The sequence below is a fragment of the Anoplopoma fimbria genome, chromosome 17, assembly GCF_027596085.1.
Source record: "Anoplopoma fimbria isolate UVic2021 breed Golden Eagle Sablefish chromosome 17, Afim_UVic_2022, whole genome shotgun sequence".
Classification (NCBI taxonomy): domain Eukaryota; kingdom Metazoa; phylum Chordata; class Actinopteri; order Perciformes; family Anoplopomatidae; genus Anoplopoma; species Anoplopoma fimbria.
In genome coordinates, this window is record NC_072465.1 from 28,339,710 (window position 1) to 28,361,890 (window position 22,181).

At 39.5% G+C, this 22,181-nt stretch overlaps 1 protein-coding gene across 1 annotated transcript in view; it reads right to left on the reverse strand.

The window, feature by feature from the left end:
• Window positions 1-22,181, reverse strand: part of LOC129105177 (metabotropic glutamate receptor 7) — a 235,651-nt gene that overhangs the window by 71,065 nt on the left and 142,405 nt on the right. The window contains exons 5-6 of the mRNA XM_054616064.1: window positions 21,307-21,444; window positions 2,520-2,720 (exon numbers count right to left, since the gene is read on the reverse strand). Of these exons, the coding sequence (XP_054472039.1) occupies window positions 2,520-2,720; window positions 21,307-21,444 (339 nt within the window). The remainder of the gene's footprint in view (window positions 1-2,519; window positions 2,721-21,306; window positions 21,445-22,181) is intronic.

Genomic DNA, 22,181 nt, shown 5'->3' on the forward strand with positions numbered 1-22,181 from the left:
TCACGCTGAAAATACTCATATAATAACTTTGCGTTCTATTTGCATTTTGGCCGGAGAATGAAATGTCTTCGAAGGCCAACTGCTCCCTCGTTAAGGACCTTGCTCTTCCATTATTGGACTTTTGAAAAGACGAGCCAGGTGATGGAGTTCCTCAGGCGGTTTATGTTCCAAAACAGTGTACTGAATGGAAAGTAAGTTTGGAAAGAGAAAATCTTACCACCTGGCACAGTCAGCAACCGACTTAATGACTGTCTTCAGAGAGCAGTCATCTGGTGCTCTGGGGCAATAAAAGTCTTAATGATTGCCCCTTTAAGACCAAGGCCATACATCATCTCACCTTACAGCACCTGTTCACAAAACACACTTTCTGCCTTTCACAAAAAGTTCCTTCACTGCTCAGTTCATTCTGTGTGTCTTTGGTAAGTATTACCTCCTCATGGTCAATTAGTTTAATGCACCATTACACATTTAATACATATTATGTTCTCCATTTCACGAGGTTAGGAACTAAACAAAGAAACGAAGGACTGTTTTACGTAACGTTTTTTTGAGTAACGTTTTAAGTAACGTTGTATTATGTAACCTGCTTTAAAGTAACGTTTTAAGTAACGTTGTATTATGTAACCTGCTTTAAAGTAACGTTTTAAGTTTGGTTAAAGAAACATTGTTTTAAGTAACGTTGTTAAAAGTATCTTTGATTAAGTAACTTTTTTAAAGTTATGTTGATTAAAGTAACATCGTTAAAAGTGACTTTGTTTAAAGTTACTTTGTTAAAATAAACTTTATTTAAAGTAACACTGACCTGACGCTTTTCATGTGACATTGTTTTAAGTAACGTTTTATATAATGTTATTTTATATAACGTTGTTTTTCGTAACGTTGTTTTTCGTAACGTTGTTTTTCGTAACGTTGTTTTTAACGTTGTTTTTCGTAACGTTGTTTTTCGTAACGTTGTTTTTCGTAACGTTGTTTTTCGTAACATTGTTTTACGTAATGTTGTTTTTGAAGTAATGTTTTAAGTAACGTTGTTTGAAGTAACGTTTTAATACATTTTTAAGAAAGTGCGCTAAGGCTTTTGTGTACGTAGTAATGTTGTCCTGGTTGTTACAGTGTTTGGTTATCTTAAACTAACCAATCATTTCACAACGCTGACCTTGTGTCGTGATACAAAGCTGATATAAAAACGTTTTGGTTTGTAGAAAACTACAATGACAACATCTTCCCTGGAAACTGGGTTACTGTTAACAGTCTGTACCGTCCACTGCACCACACACTAAACATGTGAGGTGTGTTGCAGCGCACACAGCATCTCACATGACGCCCGCTGCTTCAAGCATAATTGTGACCCATATTCAGAGAAAATGCTACAGCAGTTCCTTCATGTCGTATGTGTTGAAATCACTGGAGCTGCTTTAATGAGACAGAGAGACCGAGTCATGAGGAGCACGGACACACAATGTGTCCTGGAGAGACGGAATACACCTTTTCTACATGAATAACACGGCTTAAACCAATTTCAATCTATCTTGAATGTTTTCTAGGACGTGTTTACACGGAGCTTCTTTTGAGATCAGATATCTGTCTTGGTCCTTACAAGACCCACAACGTGTGTCAGTGTTAAACAGGATCAATAAGCCTGGGGTTTTAAGGAAACATGTTGGTTTCCAGTTGCATTTGACTGTAAATACACAGCAGAATAATTGATTCATGTTTTTCCAGTATTTCAGACCTAGTTCTTAAAAAAAGTAAAAGTAGATGTAGCAATACCACAGCGTAGAAAAATACTCTGTTACAAAGTCCTGCACTAAAAAAGTAAAAGCATCAAAATCTACAGGTAAATATTGGATTATAATCACGGATAGATAAATGTGTATATCACTTATGTGATGGCAGCTGGTGAAGTTGGAGCTTCAGACGGGTTATTCGATCTATAATTTATTCGTTGACTTAACTTTGTAACATTAGCTTACAGATAACAGAATGCTGTAGACTGTACTATACTTAGTAGAAGTACATGTACAAGTAAGACTAAATTAAACTACAGTACTTGAGCGTGTATTTCTAATTTAGAGGATCTTTAAACTTGCTCTCAGGTGGAGTTTGGATTCTTCTTCTGCGCTTCAAATAAGACATTCAGGAGAGAGCAGCTTTGATCTGTTTGTCTTAAAACCAATGCAGGTTTTCAGTAGAAGACTCGAGTTGCATTGTGAGACCAAACGGTAACAATACATTAATAAAAGGGAATAAAACAACGCCATATACGGCAGGACGGAGAGAATGGTTATGAAGGAAGATTAAAAACCCTTAAGAGCATGATACGGAGGCAATTTTTACGAGACACTTTTATAACCAGGAGTTTTTATGGTCGGCGTCAGTTGGCTACTTTGGTAGATTTAGAATTGATTCCACCCGAAGCTGCTCTCGTACCAAAGATTCCCTCGCGTATCTCGGCCTTGGAGAATTTACACGTGCACTTTACGGCGTGCAGAAGGACAGAACCATCCGTCCGACTCGCTCACCGTTGAAGCTGACGCTGCGGATGTACTTCAGCAGCTTCTTCCCTCCAGCCAGGTCCATCTCGGGGCAGATGCCGGAGTTCTCCGGACACAGGTCCCTCTGCATGTTGTGGAGGGCGTGGGCCATGGCGTACACGGCGTCGATCACGAACTGGACCTTACCCTCCTGCTCGTACTTGGAGTCGATGCTGATGCGCTCCTGACCTGAGATAAAAAAGAAAGAGAAGAGAGGGACTAAGATGAACCCCCAGACTCAATATTCAGGTTTATGCTTTTAGATGCTTGTTTAAGAAAGGAGATGCACTTATGACTTCTGGTGACTAGTAGTTCTCTTGAATACCTATGTTGAATACACTTCCTGTAAGTCGCTTTGGATAAAAGCGTCTGCTAAATGACTGTAATGTAATGTAATGTAATGTGGAAAATGTAAGTGACGATCATAGATACACATTGAAACATATTCTATTTTTTCCTATGAGTGGAAACCATTAAATGGACTGATGTGAAATTCTGCAAAGACATCCATGTTCCTCTCTGGATGAATCGCAAGAACTTTTGTAAAACTTTTGCTTCATGACCAAAAACTTCTTATTCACATCATCCCCAGCTGTAAGTTGTACCTAAGGATATCGTCCATATGCATGTTTAGAGTTACTAATAGAGGTAGAGGTAGTATTTAGATATTTAACTAAAAAAATACTAATACTACTCTGTAAAAAATACTGTATACTGTTATAAGTCCTGCAACAAAAATGTTTACGTGAAGTCATGTAAGTATAATTATAAAAATGTATGTTAAAGTATTCAAAGTCCCCTCTGACTGTTATTACATCTTTATGTATTATATCATTAGATTATTATTACTCGCGCATTAATGTAAGAGAAGGATTAGTTGGTTAACAACTTATTATTTTCATTGTGTATTAATCTGCTGAACATGTTCCTATGTTTGTAAAAAAAATTGTGAAAATAGTGAGAAATGCTGTCACAATTACCCAGAATACCTTCACGATGATTGTTTTAGTCACACCAACAGTCCAAACCTCAACATCATTACTAATGATTGCATTTTAAAAAGGACAACAAGCAAAAATCCAGATCCATGAAATGTCTTTACATGAAACATGGCCTCAAAAATAAGTTTCCAATTAATATCCTCATCTGCACAGTTACTAACCAAGTAGAGTTACCAAACAGTCCATGTAGTGGTGTTTTTCCTCTGCGTTCTCTGGTTAAAAATGTAAATGTTGCACACTCAGCTCATTCTGGAGATAACAGCCGAGCGTTTCATTTTTGTTGAATGGCTGACTCGCAGCATTAACGTTAATGAGCTACAGCTGATAGCATCAGTCAGCTAAAAGTGAGAAGACTGTTGCATTTTGTCATGCATATGAACTCGACTTCGAAAAAACACCTTAAACAGCTTTTCTGTTCACTCTAGACAAAATGTTTCAAATACTAAATCATATAAAGACATTTTATTGTAAAGTATCACATGTCATAAAGAGAGGGCACCACTGGTTTTTATCTAAGAGTGTGTTTTATTTTGAAATCTTATCAAATTGTATTCTTTGTATATAAAGTGCTGATTTTAGCATGAGCAGCCTGAAACAACGGCCGGTAGCGGTTCCTACTAAAGCTCTTATGTTTGAGGGTCCTCTTGGCTGGTGGTGGTGAGACCTCAGCTGGTCTCAGCAGAAAAGACGAGCGTGTCCAAAGTTACCTCCTCCCTAAACAGCAGCAGCTTTCATTCATTTAGACTAACAGGATTATGATGTCTGCTGTGTCAGGAGAATCATAAAAAGTGAGGAAATTGTCCTTTTACTAACTTACCGGCTGGACATGTGGTCCATGCTGATATGACGGAGGGACACTCGCTGTTATATGTTATTCAAATATTACATATTTTGATTAAATAAAAGTAATTGACACCTCTTAGAGGCCTCTGTGGTGGAGGTGTCAGAGAGGAGGATGCTGAGGAAACTACTTAGTACCCTGAACGCCACACTGAAGTCACTTCAGAGCACCTTCAGCCGTAGACGAGAGACCACCGAGGTTCAATCGCAGAACGCCACAGGAGTCATTTCTACTTGTGGCCATCACGCTGTATAACTCCTCCCCCTTCTGCAGGAGGGGCAGCTGAAACATCGGAAACTTACAACAATAATAACCATATCATGTGCAATAGTAATTTTTTGAGGAGCATAGGTGGTCTCCCCTCAATTCTATCTATCTCTATTTAGGTTCACTTTCAGTTTCTGGTTCCTCTTGACTGTTGTTTTAATGGTCAAACGGTGCATTTTATCACCAAAACTAACTTGAATATTAGTTGATTTAAGTAAAAACATTTTGCGTTTGTTCTACCTTGAGCAATCTGAACATGCCCATGTGATTCAAATGTGTAAAGGTTGATATATACGTACTTTTGTATATATATATATTTATATTCATACTTGTATATATAAGTTAAATGTTTATGCCTCCCTTCTCCTACTTTGCTGTCCTTGTTTTCTGTTTTTATTTGTCTATTTCTATGTATGTACGCTGAGAGCGACAGAAAAAACAAAGTCAAATTCCTTATATGCGTACGCATGCTTGGCAAATAAAGCTGATTCTGATAGACTGAATGCAGGCTTTATTGGACCGGATCAACCAAAGAATGGGAGAAACAACAGCCGAATTAAGGAAAAAAGACACATTTTGAAAAAATGTCTGTCGATTTCATGGCCTGGTCTTATCACTGCATAAAAACGTCTGATTAAAGCACCAAAGTAATCCTGTTTTGGCTCCTCTAATACTAAAGCAGTAGCATGAAAGTAAGAAATAGAAATCTTAGTATAAAGCTGATATTTCATCATCATGACGATATCTGCGGTGTTTCCTCGCCCGATAGAGCCCGTGATAATCTTTGCAAAAGATACGTAGTAAATATAAAAACAAAGAATCCTCTGCGATGATTAAGTTTCCTGATGAAGACGAGGAGAGGAAGAGATGCAATCAGATTCAGACAATCACAAAGACAGTGGGGTGGAGTGTAGCTGGGAGAAATCCGTTGTGCATATCACTGCGATGCACAATTACTTAGTAATTGTTTTCATGGTGATTCAAGAGACTGGTGGGGAAAAGAAACATTATGCAGCAAAATAACTAAAGCAGTTTTAAATGGGAGCAGCTGCAAAGGCCTCAGCTTCCTGAAAATGTTTTTGGGTTCTGAAAAAAAAAGAAGAGAAAAAGACTCTGAAGGACTTTCATATTTTGTTATTCCAAACTATAAAGAGGACGGTTTCCTCTGCTGCAGGAATGAGTCATAAAAACCCTGAAAAGACTTCCAGCTGGAGTTTGTTTTTTAACAGAGTCTGTATAGGTGAACCAGCACTTTGCTTAATTACTTAAATTGGAAAGTTACAGCGGAATCCTATGAGACATATATATCAGAGCACTGTACCTGTAGAATAATTCATGCTTCTTTATATAAATATATTATAAAATAAAACGAGAGAATGAGGAAGACGAAGGAACGAGCTGCTGCATGTTTCTGAGTCGGACACGGTGGCGTGCAGGAAAGCAGCAGCAGCAGCAGCATACCAGCAAACAGAGGAGTTCATCATGATCATGCATGCATGGTTTTTTTCTTCCAAGTTGTCATTTGCGTTCATGCTCTTCATCGCTCCCTCCCTCCTCTCATACAATCTCTTTCCATTGTGTCGTCCTCCTCTTTCTTTCTCATCATCACTTTCTCTACTACAAACACACGCACATGGATTCACATGCTTTCTATCATCAACAAGGGTTCAATTCAGGTTTCTTTCAACTGGCTATAAAGTAATATATATTATTAGCAGTTTCCACAAACAATTACTTAACCTGTTGTTTTTTACTTTGAGTGTTTGGAAGCTGATTTATCAACATAATTTACCATTTTCACCCAATTAATATGTGACATTTAATTTATATATATTTTTTGATAACTTATATAAATACAATTAATAATAATAATATGTATAATATGTAAAATTATAATAATGACAAGACACTAAAAATAATAATATATATATTTTTTTATAAATAATAATATAATACTAATCAACTTGTTACACAACTGTAATGTAAAAAAGTCAGTCACACACTGGACTGTGTGGAGCTAACCAGATGAGTCTCTACTGTGTGTGTTAGAATGAAGAAATATATATTAATAATATAATATAATTATAGATAAAAAAAACCAATAACTTCTTGAGATGCTTAAGGTCAATTACATTACATTACATTACAGTCATTTAGCAGACGCTTTTATCCAAAGCTACTTACAGTCAATGTGTAACGCCTTCCCTCCTGCACTCACGCAGACATCGTTTTAGCGAGGTGAGCTCAGCCAGGAAAGAGTGGGACGTCTTAGTTTTTTTCTAAGTTTTTAAATTTTCTTCCATGTGTCAACAGTTCTGTCACACAAGAAACCCCTTCAAACCCTAAACCTCGACCCTCTGGCTCTTTTTATATATTTATATATTTATTTTACAAATCTCAAAACACATTTTTAGCAAAAGGTCCTTGAGAAGCTCGGTCTCCCTCAGCTGCCCCCCTATTCCATTCATGGAAGTTTTATGAATGTCAAATCTGAACACTGAAGGTCTTAAAGGGTAACTTCAGTATTTTTCATCAGTCCCTATTTTCCCATGCTTTTGTGTCAACAGGAACAACATTTTTTTTGAGGTTGGTCCAGTATTGATCGAGAGCGCTGCAGGCGGCAGCTGCTCACAAGCTGCAACATAACCCTATTTGTTAGGGCAATTTGTTACTGTCAATTTACTTCATAACATCATAGAAAGTCTCGTTCTGAAATCTAATGAGGTGACATGTTTTTGTAACCGTGGAACGTAAGTGCCAGTCGGGCAGAGTTTGTTGTGTTGGAGTACAGGAAGCATAGCTTAGAGTTAGCTTCCAATGTCATGGCTGGATATTTAGATACTGTGGCTGAGGGCTGAGGACTAGCAAGTTATTGAGATACGTGACAAGTGAGTTTACGACTCACACAACTAGCTAGTTAACAACTCATGTGACTAGCGAGTTAAAGACAGACATTTCTAGCAATTTAACGACTCATGTGACTAGCTACTCACCTCACTAACAAGCTAACGACTCACATGACTAGTCAGTTAACGACAACCACTTACGTCATTCACATGACTCATGAAACTAACAAAACAAACGAGACATGTGACCAACCACATGACATAATGTGTCAACGTTGACTTTTAGTTTCACACAGGACATGAACAGCGGTCTCCTGGGTGAAGGTCCTGTTTTTGTTTCTATTTACAAATAAGTGTTTCATTTTCACCTCTTAAGATTTCATTAATCCTGTTTTTTTTACAAAATGAACCACAATACTGACAACATGGAACATCTTGGGTAGATAAAAGTGAAATATGATTGAAATCACAACTTCCAAAAACACTATCACTAAACCCGTTTAAACGATTTTTCGTCAAAGCTGATCTGTAAAGGAAACACAAAGCTACATCATGGTGTGGATTTGATCATCAACACTGAACGTGAATGCTGTTGACTCTGAAGAAGTCGAAGCCGATATCCAGTTCTCTTCCAACGACTACAACTCTTAACGTGTTGATATTAGATTGTCGTGTTTGTCCATGTCTTCATGATGCCCAACAGACAGACCACATGTCTCCTGAACTGGTTTCATGTAAGCTGAAGACACATTTAGAAGAATGAGTCTTTAAGTTTAGTTTTTAACCAAAACAAAATGAAGAGATCATTATGCAGACAAATATGTTGTTTTGTTCAGAGCCTCGGCCTCAGCTGGGATCTCATTAACTGACACTGTCAGCTATGCATCTCACTGTATCTCTGAATATATTTCTTGAATAATCACATATGAGCTGAATTATGTATGTTACCCCCCCCCTTTGTCCTCCACACAAACAAATCCCAGTTTAACCTTTGCTTGCTCATAAACACAGAGAAGGAGACGCATTTTCCTCCAGAATATTCTGAGTCCTCCGAGAAATGAAATATTACTCAGGGATGAACGTCCAGAGTCAATAATGTCATAATTGAGATATAGCCAACTTCCATCCTTCCAAAACCAATATCGGAACCCTTTAAAGACAACACATGCCTACTGACATATGAACATGTGAAACACACAAAATAATCCGATCTCATCGACTCCTAAATGGAGCCAAAAAGTTCTGGACTAAGAACTTCTCCTTCAGAGGTTTTCACAAAGCTGCATAGAGATGAGCTGAATCTAAATGACCAGAATATGTGAAGGTCTGCTGCTGCAACAGATAAGGTCAACAAATTGTCTCTTAACATGCTGCTAAACGCTACCGATGCTACAATAAACCCTCACCTGAAGACCCTCACACAGCGAATGGATGAACGGCAAACTCCGCCAGTAACAAGACTCTGAGTCTACGTGAGCATTACCAAACATCACCAAATTAGTGTAAATTAGAATACCTAATAGAGGCTTAAATTGAATTAATTTTGGTTTGATGAATAATTGTGACAGACAGTTCAAATCGTTCTAGTTCATCAGTGCTGCAAACTGCAGTTCGCACTCATGCGTTGGTGGTAAATTATATTTAAACTGCATTATTTCCCCTTCAGTTATGTGTAGGCAGATCAAACGCTGTAAATCACGACAGCACAGTATTTACTCGCCTCCATATTATTGTGTTGTGTTGCAAAATGTTTCCGCACAGATTTTTTGTTATTCAGAACAGTTATTAGAACTTTCCATCCCGGAACCTAAGAGTTAAACATGCACTTTATCATTTCTTATTTCCAATTTGTTTTACATGAATTTTGTTTACGATTTAACAATCCTGTTGACTATGTGTGTTTTTTTTTTTATCTTAATCAGTTATATGTATTTGGCGTTATTTTTTCATTAATGTTTCCTGCGGGAATGACGTTTCACCTTTTCTGCACCTCCTAGGCTTCCGTAGCCCTGGTCTTTAGCGGCTTTGTGTTGTTTTGGCTGTTAGAATTTGTGTTTTCACTGTTTCATTTAACCTTTTATGCGCCATCTGCATCACATATTCTTGAGATATAATTTTACATATTATACGTATTATTGTTATTATTATTATTATACATATTACACGTATTATTATCATTATTATCTATATAAGTTATCAAAAAAATATATATATATTAAATGTCACATAATAATTGGGTGAAAATGGTAAGTCATATTCAAAAATAAAAACCTTGTGCCGCAGAGATTCTGGCATCCATGTGTAAATCCTGTTATCTTGCATATTTAGAAGCAGATGTGTGGAGAAAGAGGGACCAGAAGGCAAATCATGTGTTGTTTATTTTACCCTGCAGGTATGTGTTTTCTTTTATTTAATGGTATAATCTGTTTAGTCACTCTACCCCACGTTTCTTTAGTTTTTACTTTGGACCCCGGTGACGATATTTTTTCTCTTGTAAATCACTTTTCATGGGTCTGAGGAAGAACTGTTGTTATAATTTAGATTTAATGTTTTTCTGTCGATTTGAATAGCTAACGACTAGTAATATCACACAGTAATGTCATATATTAAGCTTAGTACACACTGCTTTTGCTGCATTTTAAGGAAAATAATAAATGTCGTTTGCATTAGTGTGGTAGCAGATGTGCAGAGAAAGAAAGACCAGAAGGCAATTCATATGTTGTATATTGTCTTCTGCAGGAGAAAAATAAATGCTGAAAATAAATGATCTTTTGGGTCGATTCCTTCCAGGCCCTATCTGTGTCTGTTACATAAGGTCAGAGAAAGCTCCAATTATACAAAATGAATCTCAATTCACAGACACTATTCATTCCTCAGCTGGTGATGACGCAAGTTATTTTACTTGCACAGTGTATTTCTTTTGTTTTCAAGGCATCACAATCCAACAAAAGCTCTCTTGCTGTAGCGCCAGCAACCAGAATGCGGTCAAAACCTCAGTATATTTTCATTTGAACGTTCCCTGTAAAGTGAAGTGCACAAAAATCCCACGAGACGCTGGAAACACTTTGCATCAATCATCATGTAATGTGCCTTGCTCAAAGTGTTAGTTGAAAAGCAACAAACCAGCAATGTATCTGAGTTTTTTTTGTCTCCTCTGCTAAACTCTACTTCTGTCTCTATGCTGTTTCAGCAGACTGCACAGTGTGTGACTGCAGAAACCTGTATCACATGTACATCATTCTCTCTCTCTCTTGCAAATTTCCCCGCTGCGGGACTAATAAAGGATTATCTTATCTTATCTCTCTCGCTCTCTCTCTCTCAAAGTTCCAGGTTCCCCAGGATCCACACATTCTTAAGAACCCTGGAACGTTACTGCATCATGGCATAACTCCTGTTTCCAAGCTCCTATAACAATGTGTTACACAACTGTGTGAGAGAGGGGGATCTGTTCGCCCTGAGCAGCAGAGATACACATGGCAGCGTCCTGTGTGGATATACATGTGAAGGCTGGTTTGAATGGAATGAGGTCAAACTTGAATGCAGAGGAAGAAGAAACACACAGTGGAACAGATGAACTGCAGCTCAGAGCGTCGTCTTTTTTTTTTCCAGGAGCAGGTGTGACGAGCGCTTTAGATGTGCTCATCAACAGACTCACCAGGTTGTGTGTTGTGTGTTAGGAAGGTGCATCCTGATGTTTTTGCATTTTTAGAGAGGATTGTGCAAAGACATCGTCACCCCAAGGCGTCAAATACTGTAGCATGGTCGGCACTCCTGAGCTCAAAACTCTGACACTCTATGTACGTCTAGCTTCAGTTTGGCGGATCAACATACGCTTTTCTTTAATCTTTTCAAAATGACCTTATATCTTCGCAGGAAGTTAGCTGTAGGCACAAAACCACTTAGTTTGGTCTAAGAAAAGAGTGTAGTTGACGTTAACTCCACTGACTAAAGACTTAGGTTCACTAGCGAGTGACTAACTTCTCACATAACTAGCAAACGACAAACAAGTCATGTGACTAACGCCACTGACACATGACTAGGCACTCAATTGGGTCAATGACCACTAATGACACTAACAAACAACTGACTAACAACTCAGGTGACTAATGACGAGTCACATGACTAACGAGTCTGTTGACCGCCAAGTGACTAAGAAGTCATGTGACACAAGCAAATCTCGTGACTAATAACTCACATACATAGCAAGTTACAAACAAGTCTGGAACCAGCGACTCTCGGGGGTAACGTGACTAACAACCGTAACAACCGACCTGACTAAGAACTCAAGGGACAAAATGTCAATGGTTACTTTTACTTTCAAACAGGACACGAACAACGGTCTCCTGGGCAAAAGTCCTGTGTTTGTTTAACCCATGCAGAGAGAAGTATATGGTGACTTTGCAAAGGTAGATCTCAAACCGTTTGGGATGTTTTCTAATAAGAAGGCGGAGCCAAATACAAATATTTCAAAATATTTTCCTAAGCCAAACAAAGTTGTTTTGTTGCCTAAACCTTACTTGTTTGATTTTTGAAAAGACAGATGTTTTTAATTTAAAAGACTGCATGCATATAACAAGTGGATTATGAGGAGTAACTTTATCTTAAAAATTGTAAAAACGTTGTATTGGATTAAAAGGTACTATCACAATTATATTACATCATTTCATAAATGAATGCAAAGATGTGAGGATACAATCCACATTCAAAGAATAGTTAGCTGTCTTTATTTTAATTCCAAGCTCTAATTTTAAGATTACAGTTACAGTAACAAGAGAGGTAGCAATACTTTATTTATGTTATGCATAGAAATATTGACAATATTAACCTGCCCACAGTGATAGCATAGGGAATCATCACATGCACAGTGAAGTCAGAGAGTAAGATGGATAGAAAGATTCAGAAATCATCAAAAAATAACCTTCCTGGAACAGATTTTAATTTTCATCATTTTGTTTTCTATCTGAATAAACCTAGATGATTCACAGTGAATTGTCGACTGAAAAATATTGAAGGAGGCTGGAATGGATGTGGCAGTGAAAAAAAACAACAACCTGCATTTACATTCAATTCAACATCACTCAAAAATTTTCACCCTCCATCAAACAGGTTGAAATGAAAATGGCCTCTGGAGGAGCACAGGATGCAGCAAACAAAATGAATAAAAAATAAAAAAAAATAAAAATAAAAAGGCAGAGCTGAAGCGGTGTAGGCTGTTTGTTGTGTTTTTCTCTAAATTATTATTTGTCTTTTGGCGTGCAGTCTCATACATAAATGATGAGAGGGAATAAATTGGAAGAGGCAGTTTGGCTGAGGATGAGTGAAACCAGCAGCTGACTCATTCCAGCACTGAATGGTATTATTGTGCTCCTTTTTAACCACACAGTATGTATACTCATCCTCAGCATCCTCCTGTGGTCTACATCTGCTTTGCATGTGTTTGGCTGAGGATGAGTGAAACGCAGAAGGAGACATGCTATCAATACCGCTACTGAGTAATCCCATTACAGGCCGAGGGAGCAGCAGAGCTAGCCAGGCAGCTAATAGCACGACACCAGGAGCCCGTTAGTGCCACAAATCACAGCTCCAACAGGGAGCTCCAGCTGACTCATTCCAGCACTGAATGGTATTATTGTGCTCCTTTTTTAACCACACAGTATTTATACTCATCCTCAGCATCCTCCTGTGGTCTACATCTGCTTTGCAAGGTTCGAGTCAACTATTATCTTAAAGAACAGCCATTTTGAAGAGATACACATATTAAATACTATAAATGAGAACAAATAAATGCATTTAGTTGGAGTTAACAAACTCACATTATTTTAATGTCCGCTCATAAGCGAACAAACAGAGCGTACGCTAGTCTTTCAAATTAGATTAAATTTAGAGTAAGCAAAAGTTATCGGGGTGAAAGTTGTACTGCAGAAATAAATAAAACTGCACAGAAACATCATCTAAAACACTTTCGGTCTAGTTTTAACTGCAGAAGTATTTTCTGTTTCACGCTGTTACCAGCTAGCTGGTTTTTCGCAATGTTGTGAGATCAAGCAGGAATCACTTTAAGTCCATCTCGTCAGACTTCAAGTAGTGCGTTGGTTTCCAGCAGGACAGAACACGGACCAATCAGTGAGGAGCTACTGGCAGCTACAAGTGTGCGAGGTGATGATGACGTACCGATGCAACTGGACGTTCAGAACAACATTGGCGGTTCCCAAAGAAGTTAGCGTAGATGCTGCAATAGCATCGATCATAGCAGAACTCGAGAGTATTTCTTCATTGTAGGATGAGCAGAGAACGGCACGGAGGGGTTTCTAGATGAAACTGTCTCCCAACGGACGGCGGCATAAGTTTGAATTGAAAGATCGATTATCCAATCACCTGCCAAATCTTTTTGTGAAAGTGCCTAACCTTTTCCAAACAGTTTCCGTTGACAACATCTCAGGTAGTCCTCTGAACACGAACCATCTGGCATGTCGGGTTATTTATCAGCTGCTCCAACAGCAAATTGACACTGATAATAAAAAACTCAACAAAAAAATCCACAATCCGGAGTGGGCGCCAACAGTTTGCTCACCTTTATTGTGTTTTGTTAAAAGCCAATACAACTACCAATACACACACTGCTGAGTACATCGCCGCCAGACTAGTTGTTAAGTCTAATTTTGATTTTGGCAAAATAGTACGACGTGTCTTACTCAACGACTTCCAGCAGATTGCTTGCATACGTCACTGCTAGTTTGAATGAAATGCATTTTGCAAAGCCTTTATTGTATTGGACGCGTTCTGCTAAGAGCTAACGGAACCACCAGTACACACATTGCTGAGTACATCGTCTTTCCGACAGCCGCTGCAAGCCGTTTAACAGGTTGATGAGTTTCATTTTTCTATTTTGCCAAGATAATAGGACGTGTCTTTTACAACAACTTCAAGCTCATTGCTTGCATACATTACTGCTTGTTTTTTTAGTTTGAATGAAATGCTTTTTACAACGTCTTAGTGTCTAGACGGAGTAAGCCAACTGTGGGTTGTATTCATTAAATCACACAATACAGCAGTGTTCGTTGCAGACACACCTGTTAGAGATGTTCACTCTACTGAGTGCACCTTCAGATAATATCATTCTACGGTGCATAGTCAAGGTGCCTGATCTGAATGCAAATAATATCAAACTAATAGCGGTGACCAACAAACCAGAAAATTAAGAACTCAGTTCTGAAGACACAATAACCAGGTTGTACTATAAATATCCAGCTCAGGAATACAATGTGCTGTAACACCAGAAGCAGATGTTCTTACCCGTTTAACAACTGGCTCGCATCGCTCCCAGCGCTCCGTTGTTATCCTTAATAACAGCTAACGCCATCTGCTGTAAAGAACGACTCCTACTGACCGGTGGGCGCCACGTGCCGTGACATTGTTAGAGGCTGCTTTAGTTAAAGTGCGAGGGGAGCCTGCTGTTCTCAGCTCAGCGATCAGCGGGCTCCGTGCACTGACAGCACCAATAATTACTCCGGGTATCTGCTGCCATGTGGCTGCAGCTCTGAGCAGACGCTGAGCGGAGTCTTGCTATCTCTGGTTAGGAGGCCTCCGGAGGCCCCGACTAGACTCCGCTCTAACCCCTCTCTGTTTCCTCGCCTGCAGCGAAGGGACCCAGAGCTTTATGTTATCTCATAAACAGGAGTCTCTCAGTCCCTCTCATATCTGTCTCTACTCTCTATCACACACACACTAACCAGGACGGCCATCGGACCCCACTGGCATCACTTTATCTTGGCTGCAGCCTACAAAGGCACCGCGAGCACAATGTTATCCTGGCAGCTTGTTGCTGCCCTCAGCTACTGCAGTGTGTAAACTGTCCTCGCCCAACTGGCTGCAGGCTACTACGGCCTTCTCCACCTGTAACCTCCGGTGGATCCTCTGCATCTGGTTCTGCATCTGTTCACCTGCATGATTTCGCCAGCAATATCATCTTACAGCTACATTAAAGTATGTGATAAACCATTTATTACTTGTCTGTATATTGATTATAAATGCTAAATAGGGGGATTAAAGTAAAAAGTTGCTGTGTATGCCATATTTTACATTACCACACCCTGGATTATTGGAATCATATACTGTATAGTTATATAATTTCCTATTTGAAGTCCTGAATCCACAACAGTCGACTGAACACAATCATAAAGTATAAAATATCTTATTGGCAAATATAATTACTTCCTCGTTTTCAAATGGATAAACACCGCGGTAATCAAGCAGCACAAAGCCACAGAGTGAGACGAATGGTTCATTGTAAAATAGCCACCTCCTCTAAAACAAACCCAAAGCCAGCATGCTAATGTCGCGGCATGTGGCAGCTTTATTACGGCAATAAGAGCTGATGGAATGTTCTTTCTTCAGATAATGGGCGTGACGCCGATGTGTGGCCACAGACCAACCACGACACATAAAACAGCATCGTTGTGGCCGTCATGTTTATTTCCTACAACGCTTGAAAAAAAGAAAAAAGCATGCGGCCCTCTCCGTCCATTCATCTTCTTCAGGGTTGCAGAGGGAGGAGTTTTATCCCAGCATGCACTGGGGGAGAGGTAGGGCGTCCATTACACACACTCAGATTCCCAGCTAGAGTTCAGCCTGCAGTCACAAATTCTCCCATAATGCATGGCTCTGCACCGAGTCAAATCCCAGACCTGGTCCCGGTCTGTCACCGCTGATGCATGATAACGACCCGGCCTCTGAAAAATGACGCTTACTGCTTGTTTTCCCAGTTTGGTTGTGGTGTGAAACTAAATCACACTGTCAATAAAATCCACTAAAAGGTACAGACCCAAATAAATAGTAATTTAATGATTGTATATATATATTTTTTTATGTTTGGAGGTTAACAACTTATTTAAGGGGAACAGAAGCAAGCATTGACAGGTCAGTTAGTAGTATTGAACATGATGTTTCTTTTTTTATTTGTAGGTCAACAATTTATTCTAGGCCAACATAAGTGAACAGTAGTATCCGGTATCTATTCCACAAAAGGGGTTGGGTAAGGTGGAATGTGGTATTTGCATCGAGCGGCAATAGGAGCTTGATTGATCAATGCTAAAAGGCCTTGTAGAAAGGTCTCAGAGCTGCGTTACCATGGAGCCCACACTGTCACTAACTGCACTCCCTGAAAAACAGAAAGCGTTTTCAGGGAGAAGAAGTTGCTCAGAACAGTTGCTCACTGTTTGACAGAAGCAGGAGTAGCTGATCCGTCCATTTACCCCGACCTTCTCCCTCTGTGGACTTTGTTGCTCTTCATAACATCACCCGACTCCTGTCATAGTTATAAGATAAGATAAGATAAGATAAGATAAGATAAGATAAGATAAGATAAGATAATCCTTTATTAGTCCCGCAGCGGGGAAATTTGCAGGCTTACAGCAGCATAGAGTAAAGTGCACACAAGAGACATAGTAGAAGAAAGACAAGATAAAAGTAAAAAATGAAAATAAAAAAAACAAGTATAAAGTAACAAAAAAACACAATTTAAAGGAAAAAGCTCACAGGTGAGCAGGAGCTGCTGTAAGAGGCCATCAGACTATGACAACCAAAAGGGCGCAGTCACTTGAATCAAATATTGTTTTGGAGCATTTGGTGTTACAAACCGTTCCATCATGCAATATTCTGGTGAAAAAGCAAATCATATAGAAAGGTGCAGTCAATAGAGTGCAAATCTCCACCAGGTGTGTCTGCAACAGCCCATGATGTATTGTGTGATTGAATGAATACAACCAGTGCTGTAAATGCCTTGAAAAGACTCAAAGTCATCGTGTATGATACCCTTCATACAATCGTGCCAAATGTATGGTTGTATCAATCTATGTCACGCACATAGTATCATTATATGTTATAGCCTCATGTGTCATCCATGCATCTTTCGGGATCTCAAGGCTGGAAGGAGATTACAAGTTACTAAGAATATATAATAATATATAATATATATAATTAAATACCAAATCTTCAACATTGCATTGATAAAAATGCCTTTTGAAAACCATAATCATCTACATAAGTTAAACACTGGAATTCAGGTTTTGTTAAGTTTAATAACAGGCATTGTGTCGCTGTCTGTCTGCTAAGTATGATTCAGTATCTGCCCGCTGCCTGACTTTCCAGAAAATAACATTTATATCTGTTTAGCAATTCATGAGATTTGCTGCTGACAAATAAGTCCACATATATTTGTCGTTGGAGATTTTTTTTTTGTTCAAAACATTATATTCAGGAGACAGTGCTGATGTTAAGTTAAATAATAGACGGTGACTACGCAGATGGTGAACTAATCCCCACCACCCGGCAAAAAAACAATGTTACTATTAGCCCTTTCACCATTTGATCCCTATAACAGAGATGCATCCCATCATCTTTACTGTATATCTGTTACAGTAAACTGTTTTTCTGTGTGTGAGGACTCACTACTCGTACTGAGGCTGAGCGTGTTGATTCATTACCGTCTGCACACAGTTATGGTGAGGGCAGAGATTTGAACCGTCTTGCTGCGGGGTGACAGCGCTCGCCGCTGGGACACTGTGCTGCCACACAGCCTCGTGTTTTATTCATGTGTGTCAGTGAACGCTGAGGAATGCCAAAGCACTGATTGGTCCGTCCAAAACGAGCTACCACAGTTACAGCTAACTAGCTACAACCAGGCCAAATAATGAGAGCAAATATCTAACAGGATGTGGTGTCATAATGTACAACAGCACTGATTCATCGTTTAAATGACTATTGCTCTGGTACTTGATGCCACCTCTTTGAAACCTTTCATCTTTGCAGGCTATAAAATCTTGGATGAACAGGCTAACAGGGCTCAGACCCAGGGACCCAATGGCTCAGACCCAGGGACCCGATGGCTCAGAGGGCCCCGGGCAGAAAGTCACAGAGCTCAATTAAAAGTAGGTCTCTTTATTTCCAGGATGAAAAATGCAGTTGAGCAGCAGTTTTTCAAACAACAGCGGTACTTTAGAGTACTGCTTCAAATGCAGAATCGCACTTAATGAGACACAACACAAACACAAAGACAAGCAAGATGACTGAGGAGATGCAGGAATGAGCCCAGAGAGATGCAAAACAAGCGTAAAAAGACACAAAACGACTTCATAGATATATAAAGCTACTACAGGGATGCAAAACGACCACAATTAATTGCAAAATTGCACAACTTAAAAGAGAGGAAAAACGACCACAAAGCTATGAAAATAATGAAAAACAGACTACACAAAATTACCATGAGGTTATTAAATAACTGGGATGCAAAACTCAAAAACTACACAAAACGATGCTAAACTACAGGGATGCAGAAACACACATAACCGCCACAAAACGTAAAACAATCACAGACGCAAAATAATAACGAAACTATAAATAGATGCAAAATGACTAGAAAGACACACAAAACTATACAGGGATGCAAAACCAACCCAATGGGATTCAAAATGACCACAAAAACACAAAACAACCACAAACAACCACAGAGACACACTAAACAACATCAGATATGTAAAATATCTATAAAAAGATGCAAAACTACCACAAAACGGCCACAAAGAGTTTGCAAAAACGATACAGAGAGACTCAAAACGATACAGACACAAAATGACCACAAAGATACGCAAACAATGACAGGCCTCCCAAACTATCTACAAAAGACAACACTACAACAATCACAAAGAGATCCAAAACAACTTAAGGGTTGCAGACCTAAAAGCTGAAAAATGACCACAAAGACACAGAACGACCACCAAGAAACTCCAAACAGCTAAAGAGGCAAAACGTACAAAGACACACTAAACAACCTCAAAAAAACCACAAACCAACGACACGGTGATGCGAAACGTCCGCAGAGACCCTCAAAACGACGTAAAAGAGACAGAGATGGAAACTCGTTTTGTGTCTCAGTCTGGAACAAGCAGAGCTGTGCACTCTGCAGCAGTGAGCTACCACTGGGTCTAACTACGCCTCCAAAGGCCTCTGCACCAAAAAAAAGCTTTAGAAAATAACATGATGTCAACGTGAAAGTATTATCTTTATAATTCCTCATTTCTTTCCAAGTAGAGGGGACACAATGATCATTCCTTTGTGTTGACACAAAGCATCCCTGACCTAATCTGAGCGGCTCTAATGCTCAGAGAGTTGGGTTGGATTTCTCCCTGTCTGACTCATTAGGGTAGTTTCAGAGAATAAAGCCGTCTGCCGGAGTCTCTTGTCTACAACGCCTGCTGCTTCGAGGGCACGGAGGGACTCAATCACTCTGAAATGGCGCAGGAGGCGTGTTCATTATGTAATTGAAGGTTTAGTTCTAGGGGGCACAAATGATCCCAGCCGTCGCTGTGGTTGGAATTATAATGTGTGGTGGTGGGGGAGTCACGGCGGAGGAAGGGGAACAAAGAGCTGCAGGGAAATGTGACGATAAATTAGGAGCTGCAAATGATCCTTTTGACTGTTCTTTAAATATGAATCAGATACGTATCATTTATCAATGGAATAAAGAGAAGGGTTGAATGTAACAGACATGCAATGAAAAGACACGTTCTAATGTTCTTTTGTGGCTTCAATCAATACTCTTAATAGAACCGGTTCATTAGTGTTCGAGGTCCGCTCCACGCTACCATATTGTGTTACTAATTGCGGTGCACTATCGACTGTACACCAGAGACGTATGAGTTTCTGTTCGAACATTCAAAGAGCAGCTGTGCTTTTCCCCGACAACCTGCACGAGAAAAGACCAAGCGTATGCAGAAAGTCGATATGTGATGAATAGCGTTCATTAGAGCTCTGATATCGGCCGCTGTCTGTTTCTCTCGGTCTTCTTCTGTCCAGCTCAGTTCACTGGATCGTTTCCAGCTGCTGGTGTTCGCTCAAACTGACCTCCCCCTCACCACCCTCTGTTGGATGTTCGAGAATCGCTCGTTTTGTTCTCTGCTGGAAGATGAAACAACCAAATCCTCGCGCTGGGACGAGCATCATACTGGGATTTTTGGCATATATTCACCTGTTTCATTTCCAGCAAGAAGGTAATGCTTTATTTGGTTTGTTAGTTTGCTTTGTCAGCAGGATAACTGAGAAACATCTGGCCTGATTTCCTTGAAACTTGGTGGAAGGTTGGAGCATTGGGCTAAGTACGAAACCATTACATTTTAGAGTGGTTAGGAAACACAGGACGGGTACACACTATATTTTTCTGTTTCATTGAGATTGCTAGAAAGGGCATCTTGTTATTTTAGATTTTTTTTACTGCTGCACTCCTCCCACTTTGTATTGCAAATGCTGCACAGTAATTTCCCTGGGTATAAATAAAGTTGTTATTGTTATATTGAAACTGGGGATACCCTGAGTCTTCTAACATTGAGTATATGCCAATCAAATCCAATCCAATATTTGTTTTGGTAGATTTTTTTTACCCTTCATATTGCAGCCTCTCATCATCTCCAGTGTGAATACTGCTGAAGACGTTCTGACATTTTTTTTCAAGCCACAGCAGCACCTTTGAGTTCTGCAATAATAATAATACAATTTCCTGCATTTACATTTAAATCAATCTAGCGAATAGCAGATCAAGATAAAATTGGTTATTGTTGCTTTATATGATAATAGCAAAACAATATAAAGCTTTGTGCTTTATTGTTTTATCTTTTACTGATGTTCAGGGTCTTTTAAGGAGAATATTAGCTATGAATGAAAAAGTCTTCAAAGCACTGGGTGATGCCCATATTTTCCGAGGATTGGTCCCTTTGATGGAATCCTTCTCTCACGCTGACTGTGACGTTTCCTCGCCGTTCACGGAGACTCACCTGTGCACTTCCTGCTGCTCTCGTCCTTCTTGGAGGAGCTCATCAGCTTGCAGTTGAAGTTCTCCTCCCAGTACTCGGCGAACCACACGTTCCTCCTGTTGTTCTCCAGCGTGCGTGACGTGAAGTACGCATCGAACCCTGAAAGACAAAAGAGGACGACGGGTCAGAGACATCTTTAAAAAAAGATATTCATTCATTAGCGCCGAATGTGACAGCGGCACTGGAGTGTGAACAGAAACGACAAACGAAGAGGTGTTAGTCCTCTCATCTGTTCTGCAAAGAAAGCATTGTTTTTGTGTAAAAACATGCTCTCAGAGACGAGTTCACCTCTTCAAGAGAGACAAATAACACGAGTAAACATCATCAGAGACGAGAGGCGGTCTCCCCGGCGACAAGCATGCAGGTTCAAGGATGCCCCTTCTGTGGATGTAAAAACATACTGTTTTGAAGAAACACCTTTGGCTTTCTTTCTGGTCATTCGTTGTGCAAACAGCACGCCAAGACGGCGGTTAATCTTTGCATACGGCCACAAAATGTTTGGCAGGACGTGAAGATTCTGGAGGAGTGAATAGAAACGGAGCTCCGGATCACCAGGAATAGCTGCGGGACATACAACCTGCGCCCGCATCACACAAAGGGCCTCGGAAATGTAGGTGGTGGTGTGTAGGTTCTCTCACCACGTAAGTCAATTAAGAGATTATCGGTAACTATGACGATAAACAGACTTATAAAAACAGGGAAAATGCATTAAAATAATAAAAAAAATAGCATAAATTATATATTAATGTGCCGCATAAAACCATTAAAAAATACATTATGAAAGTTGCAGCCGGATGAGAAAAAATGTAATTCTGTGTTGATTTATATCCTCTTTA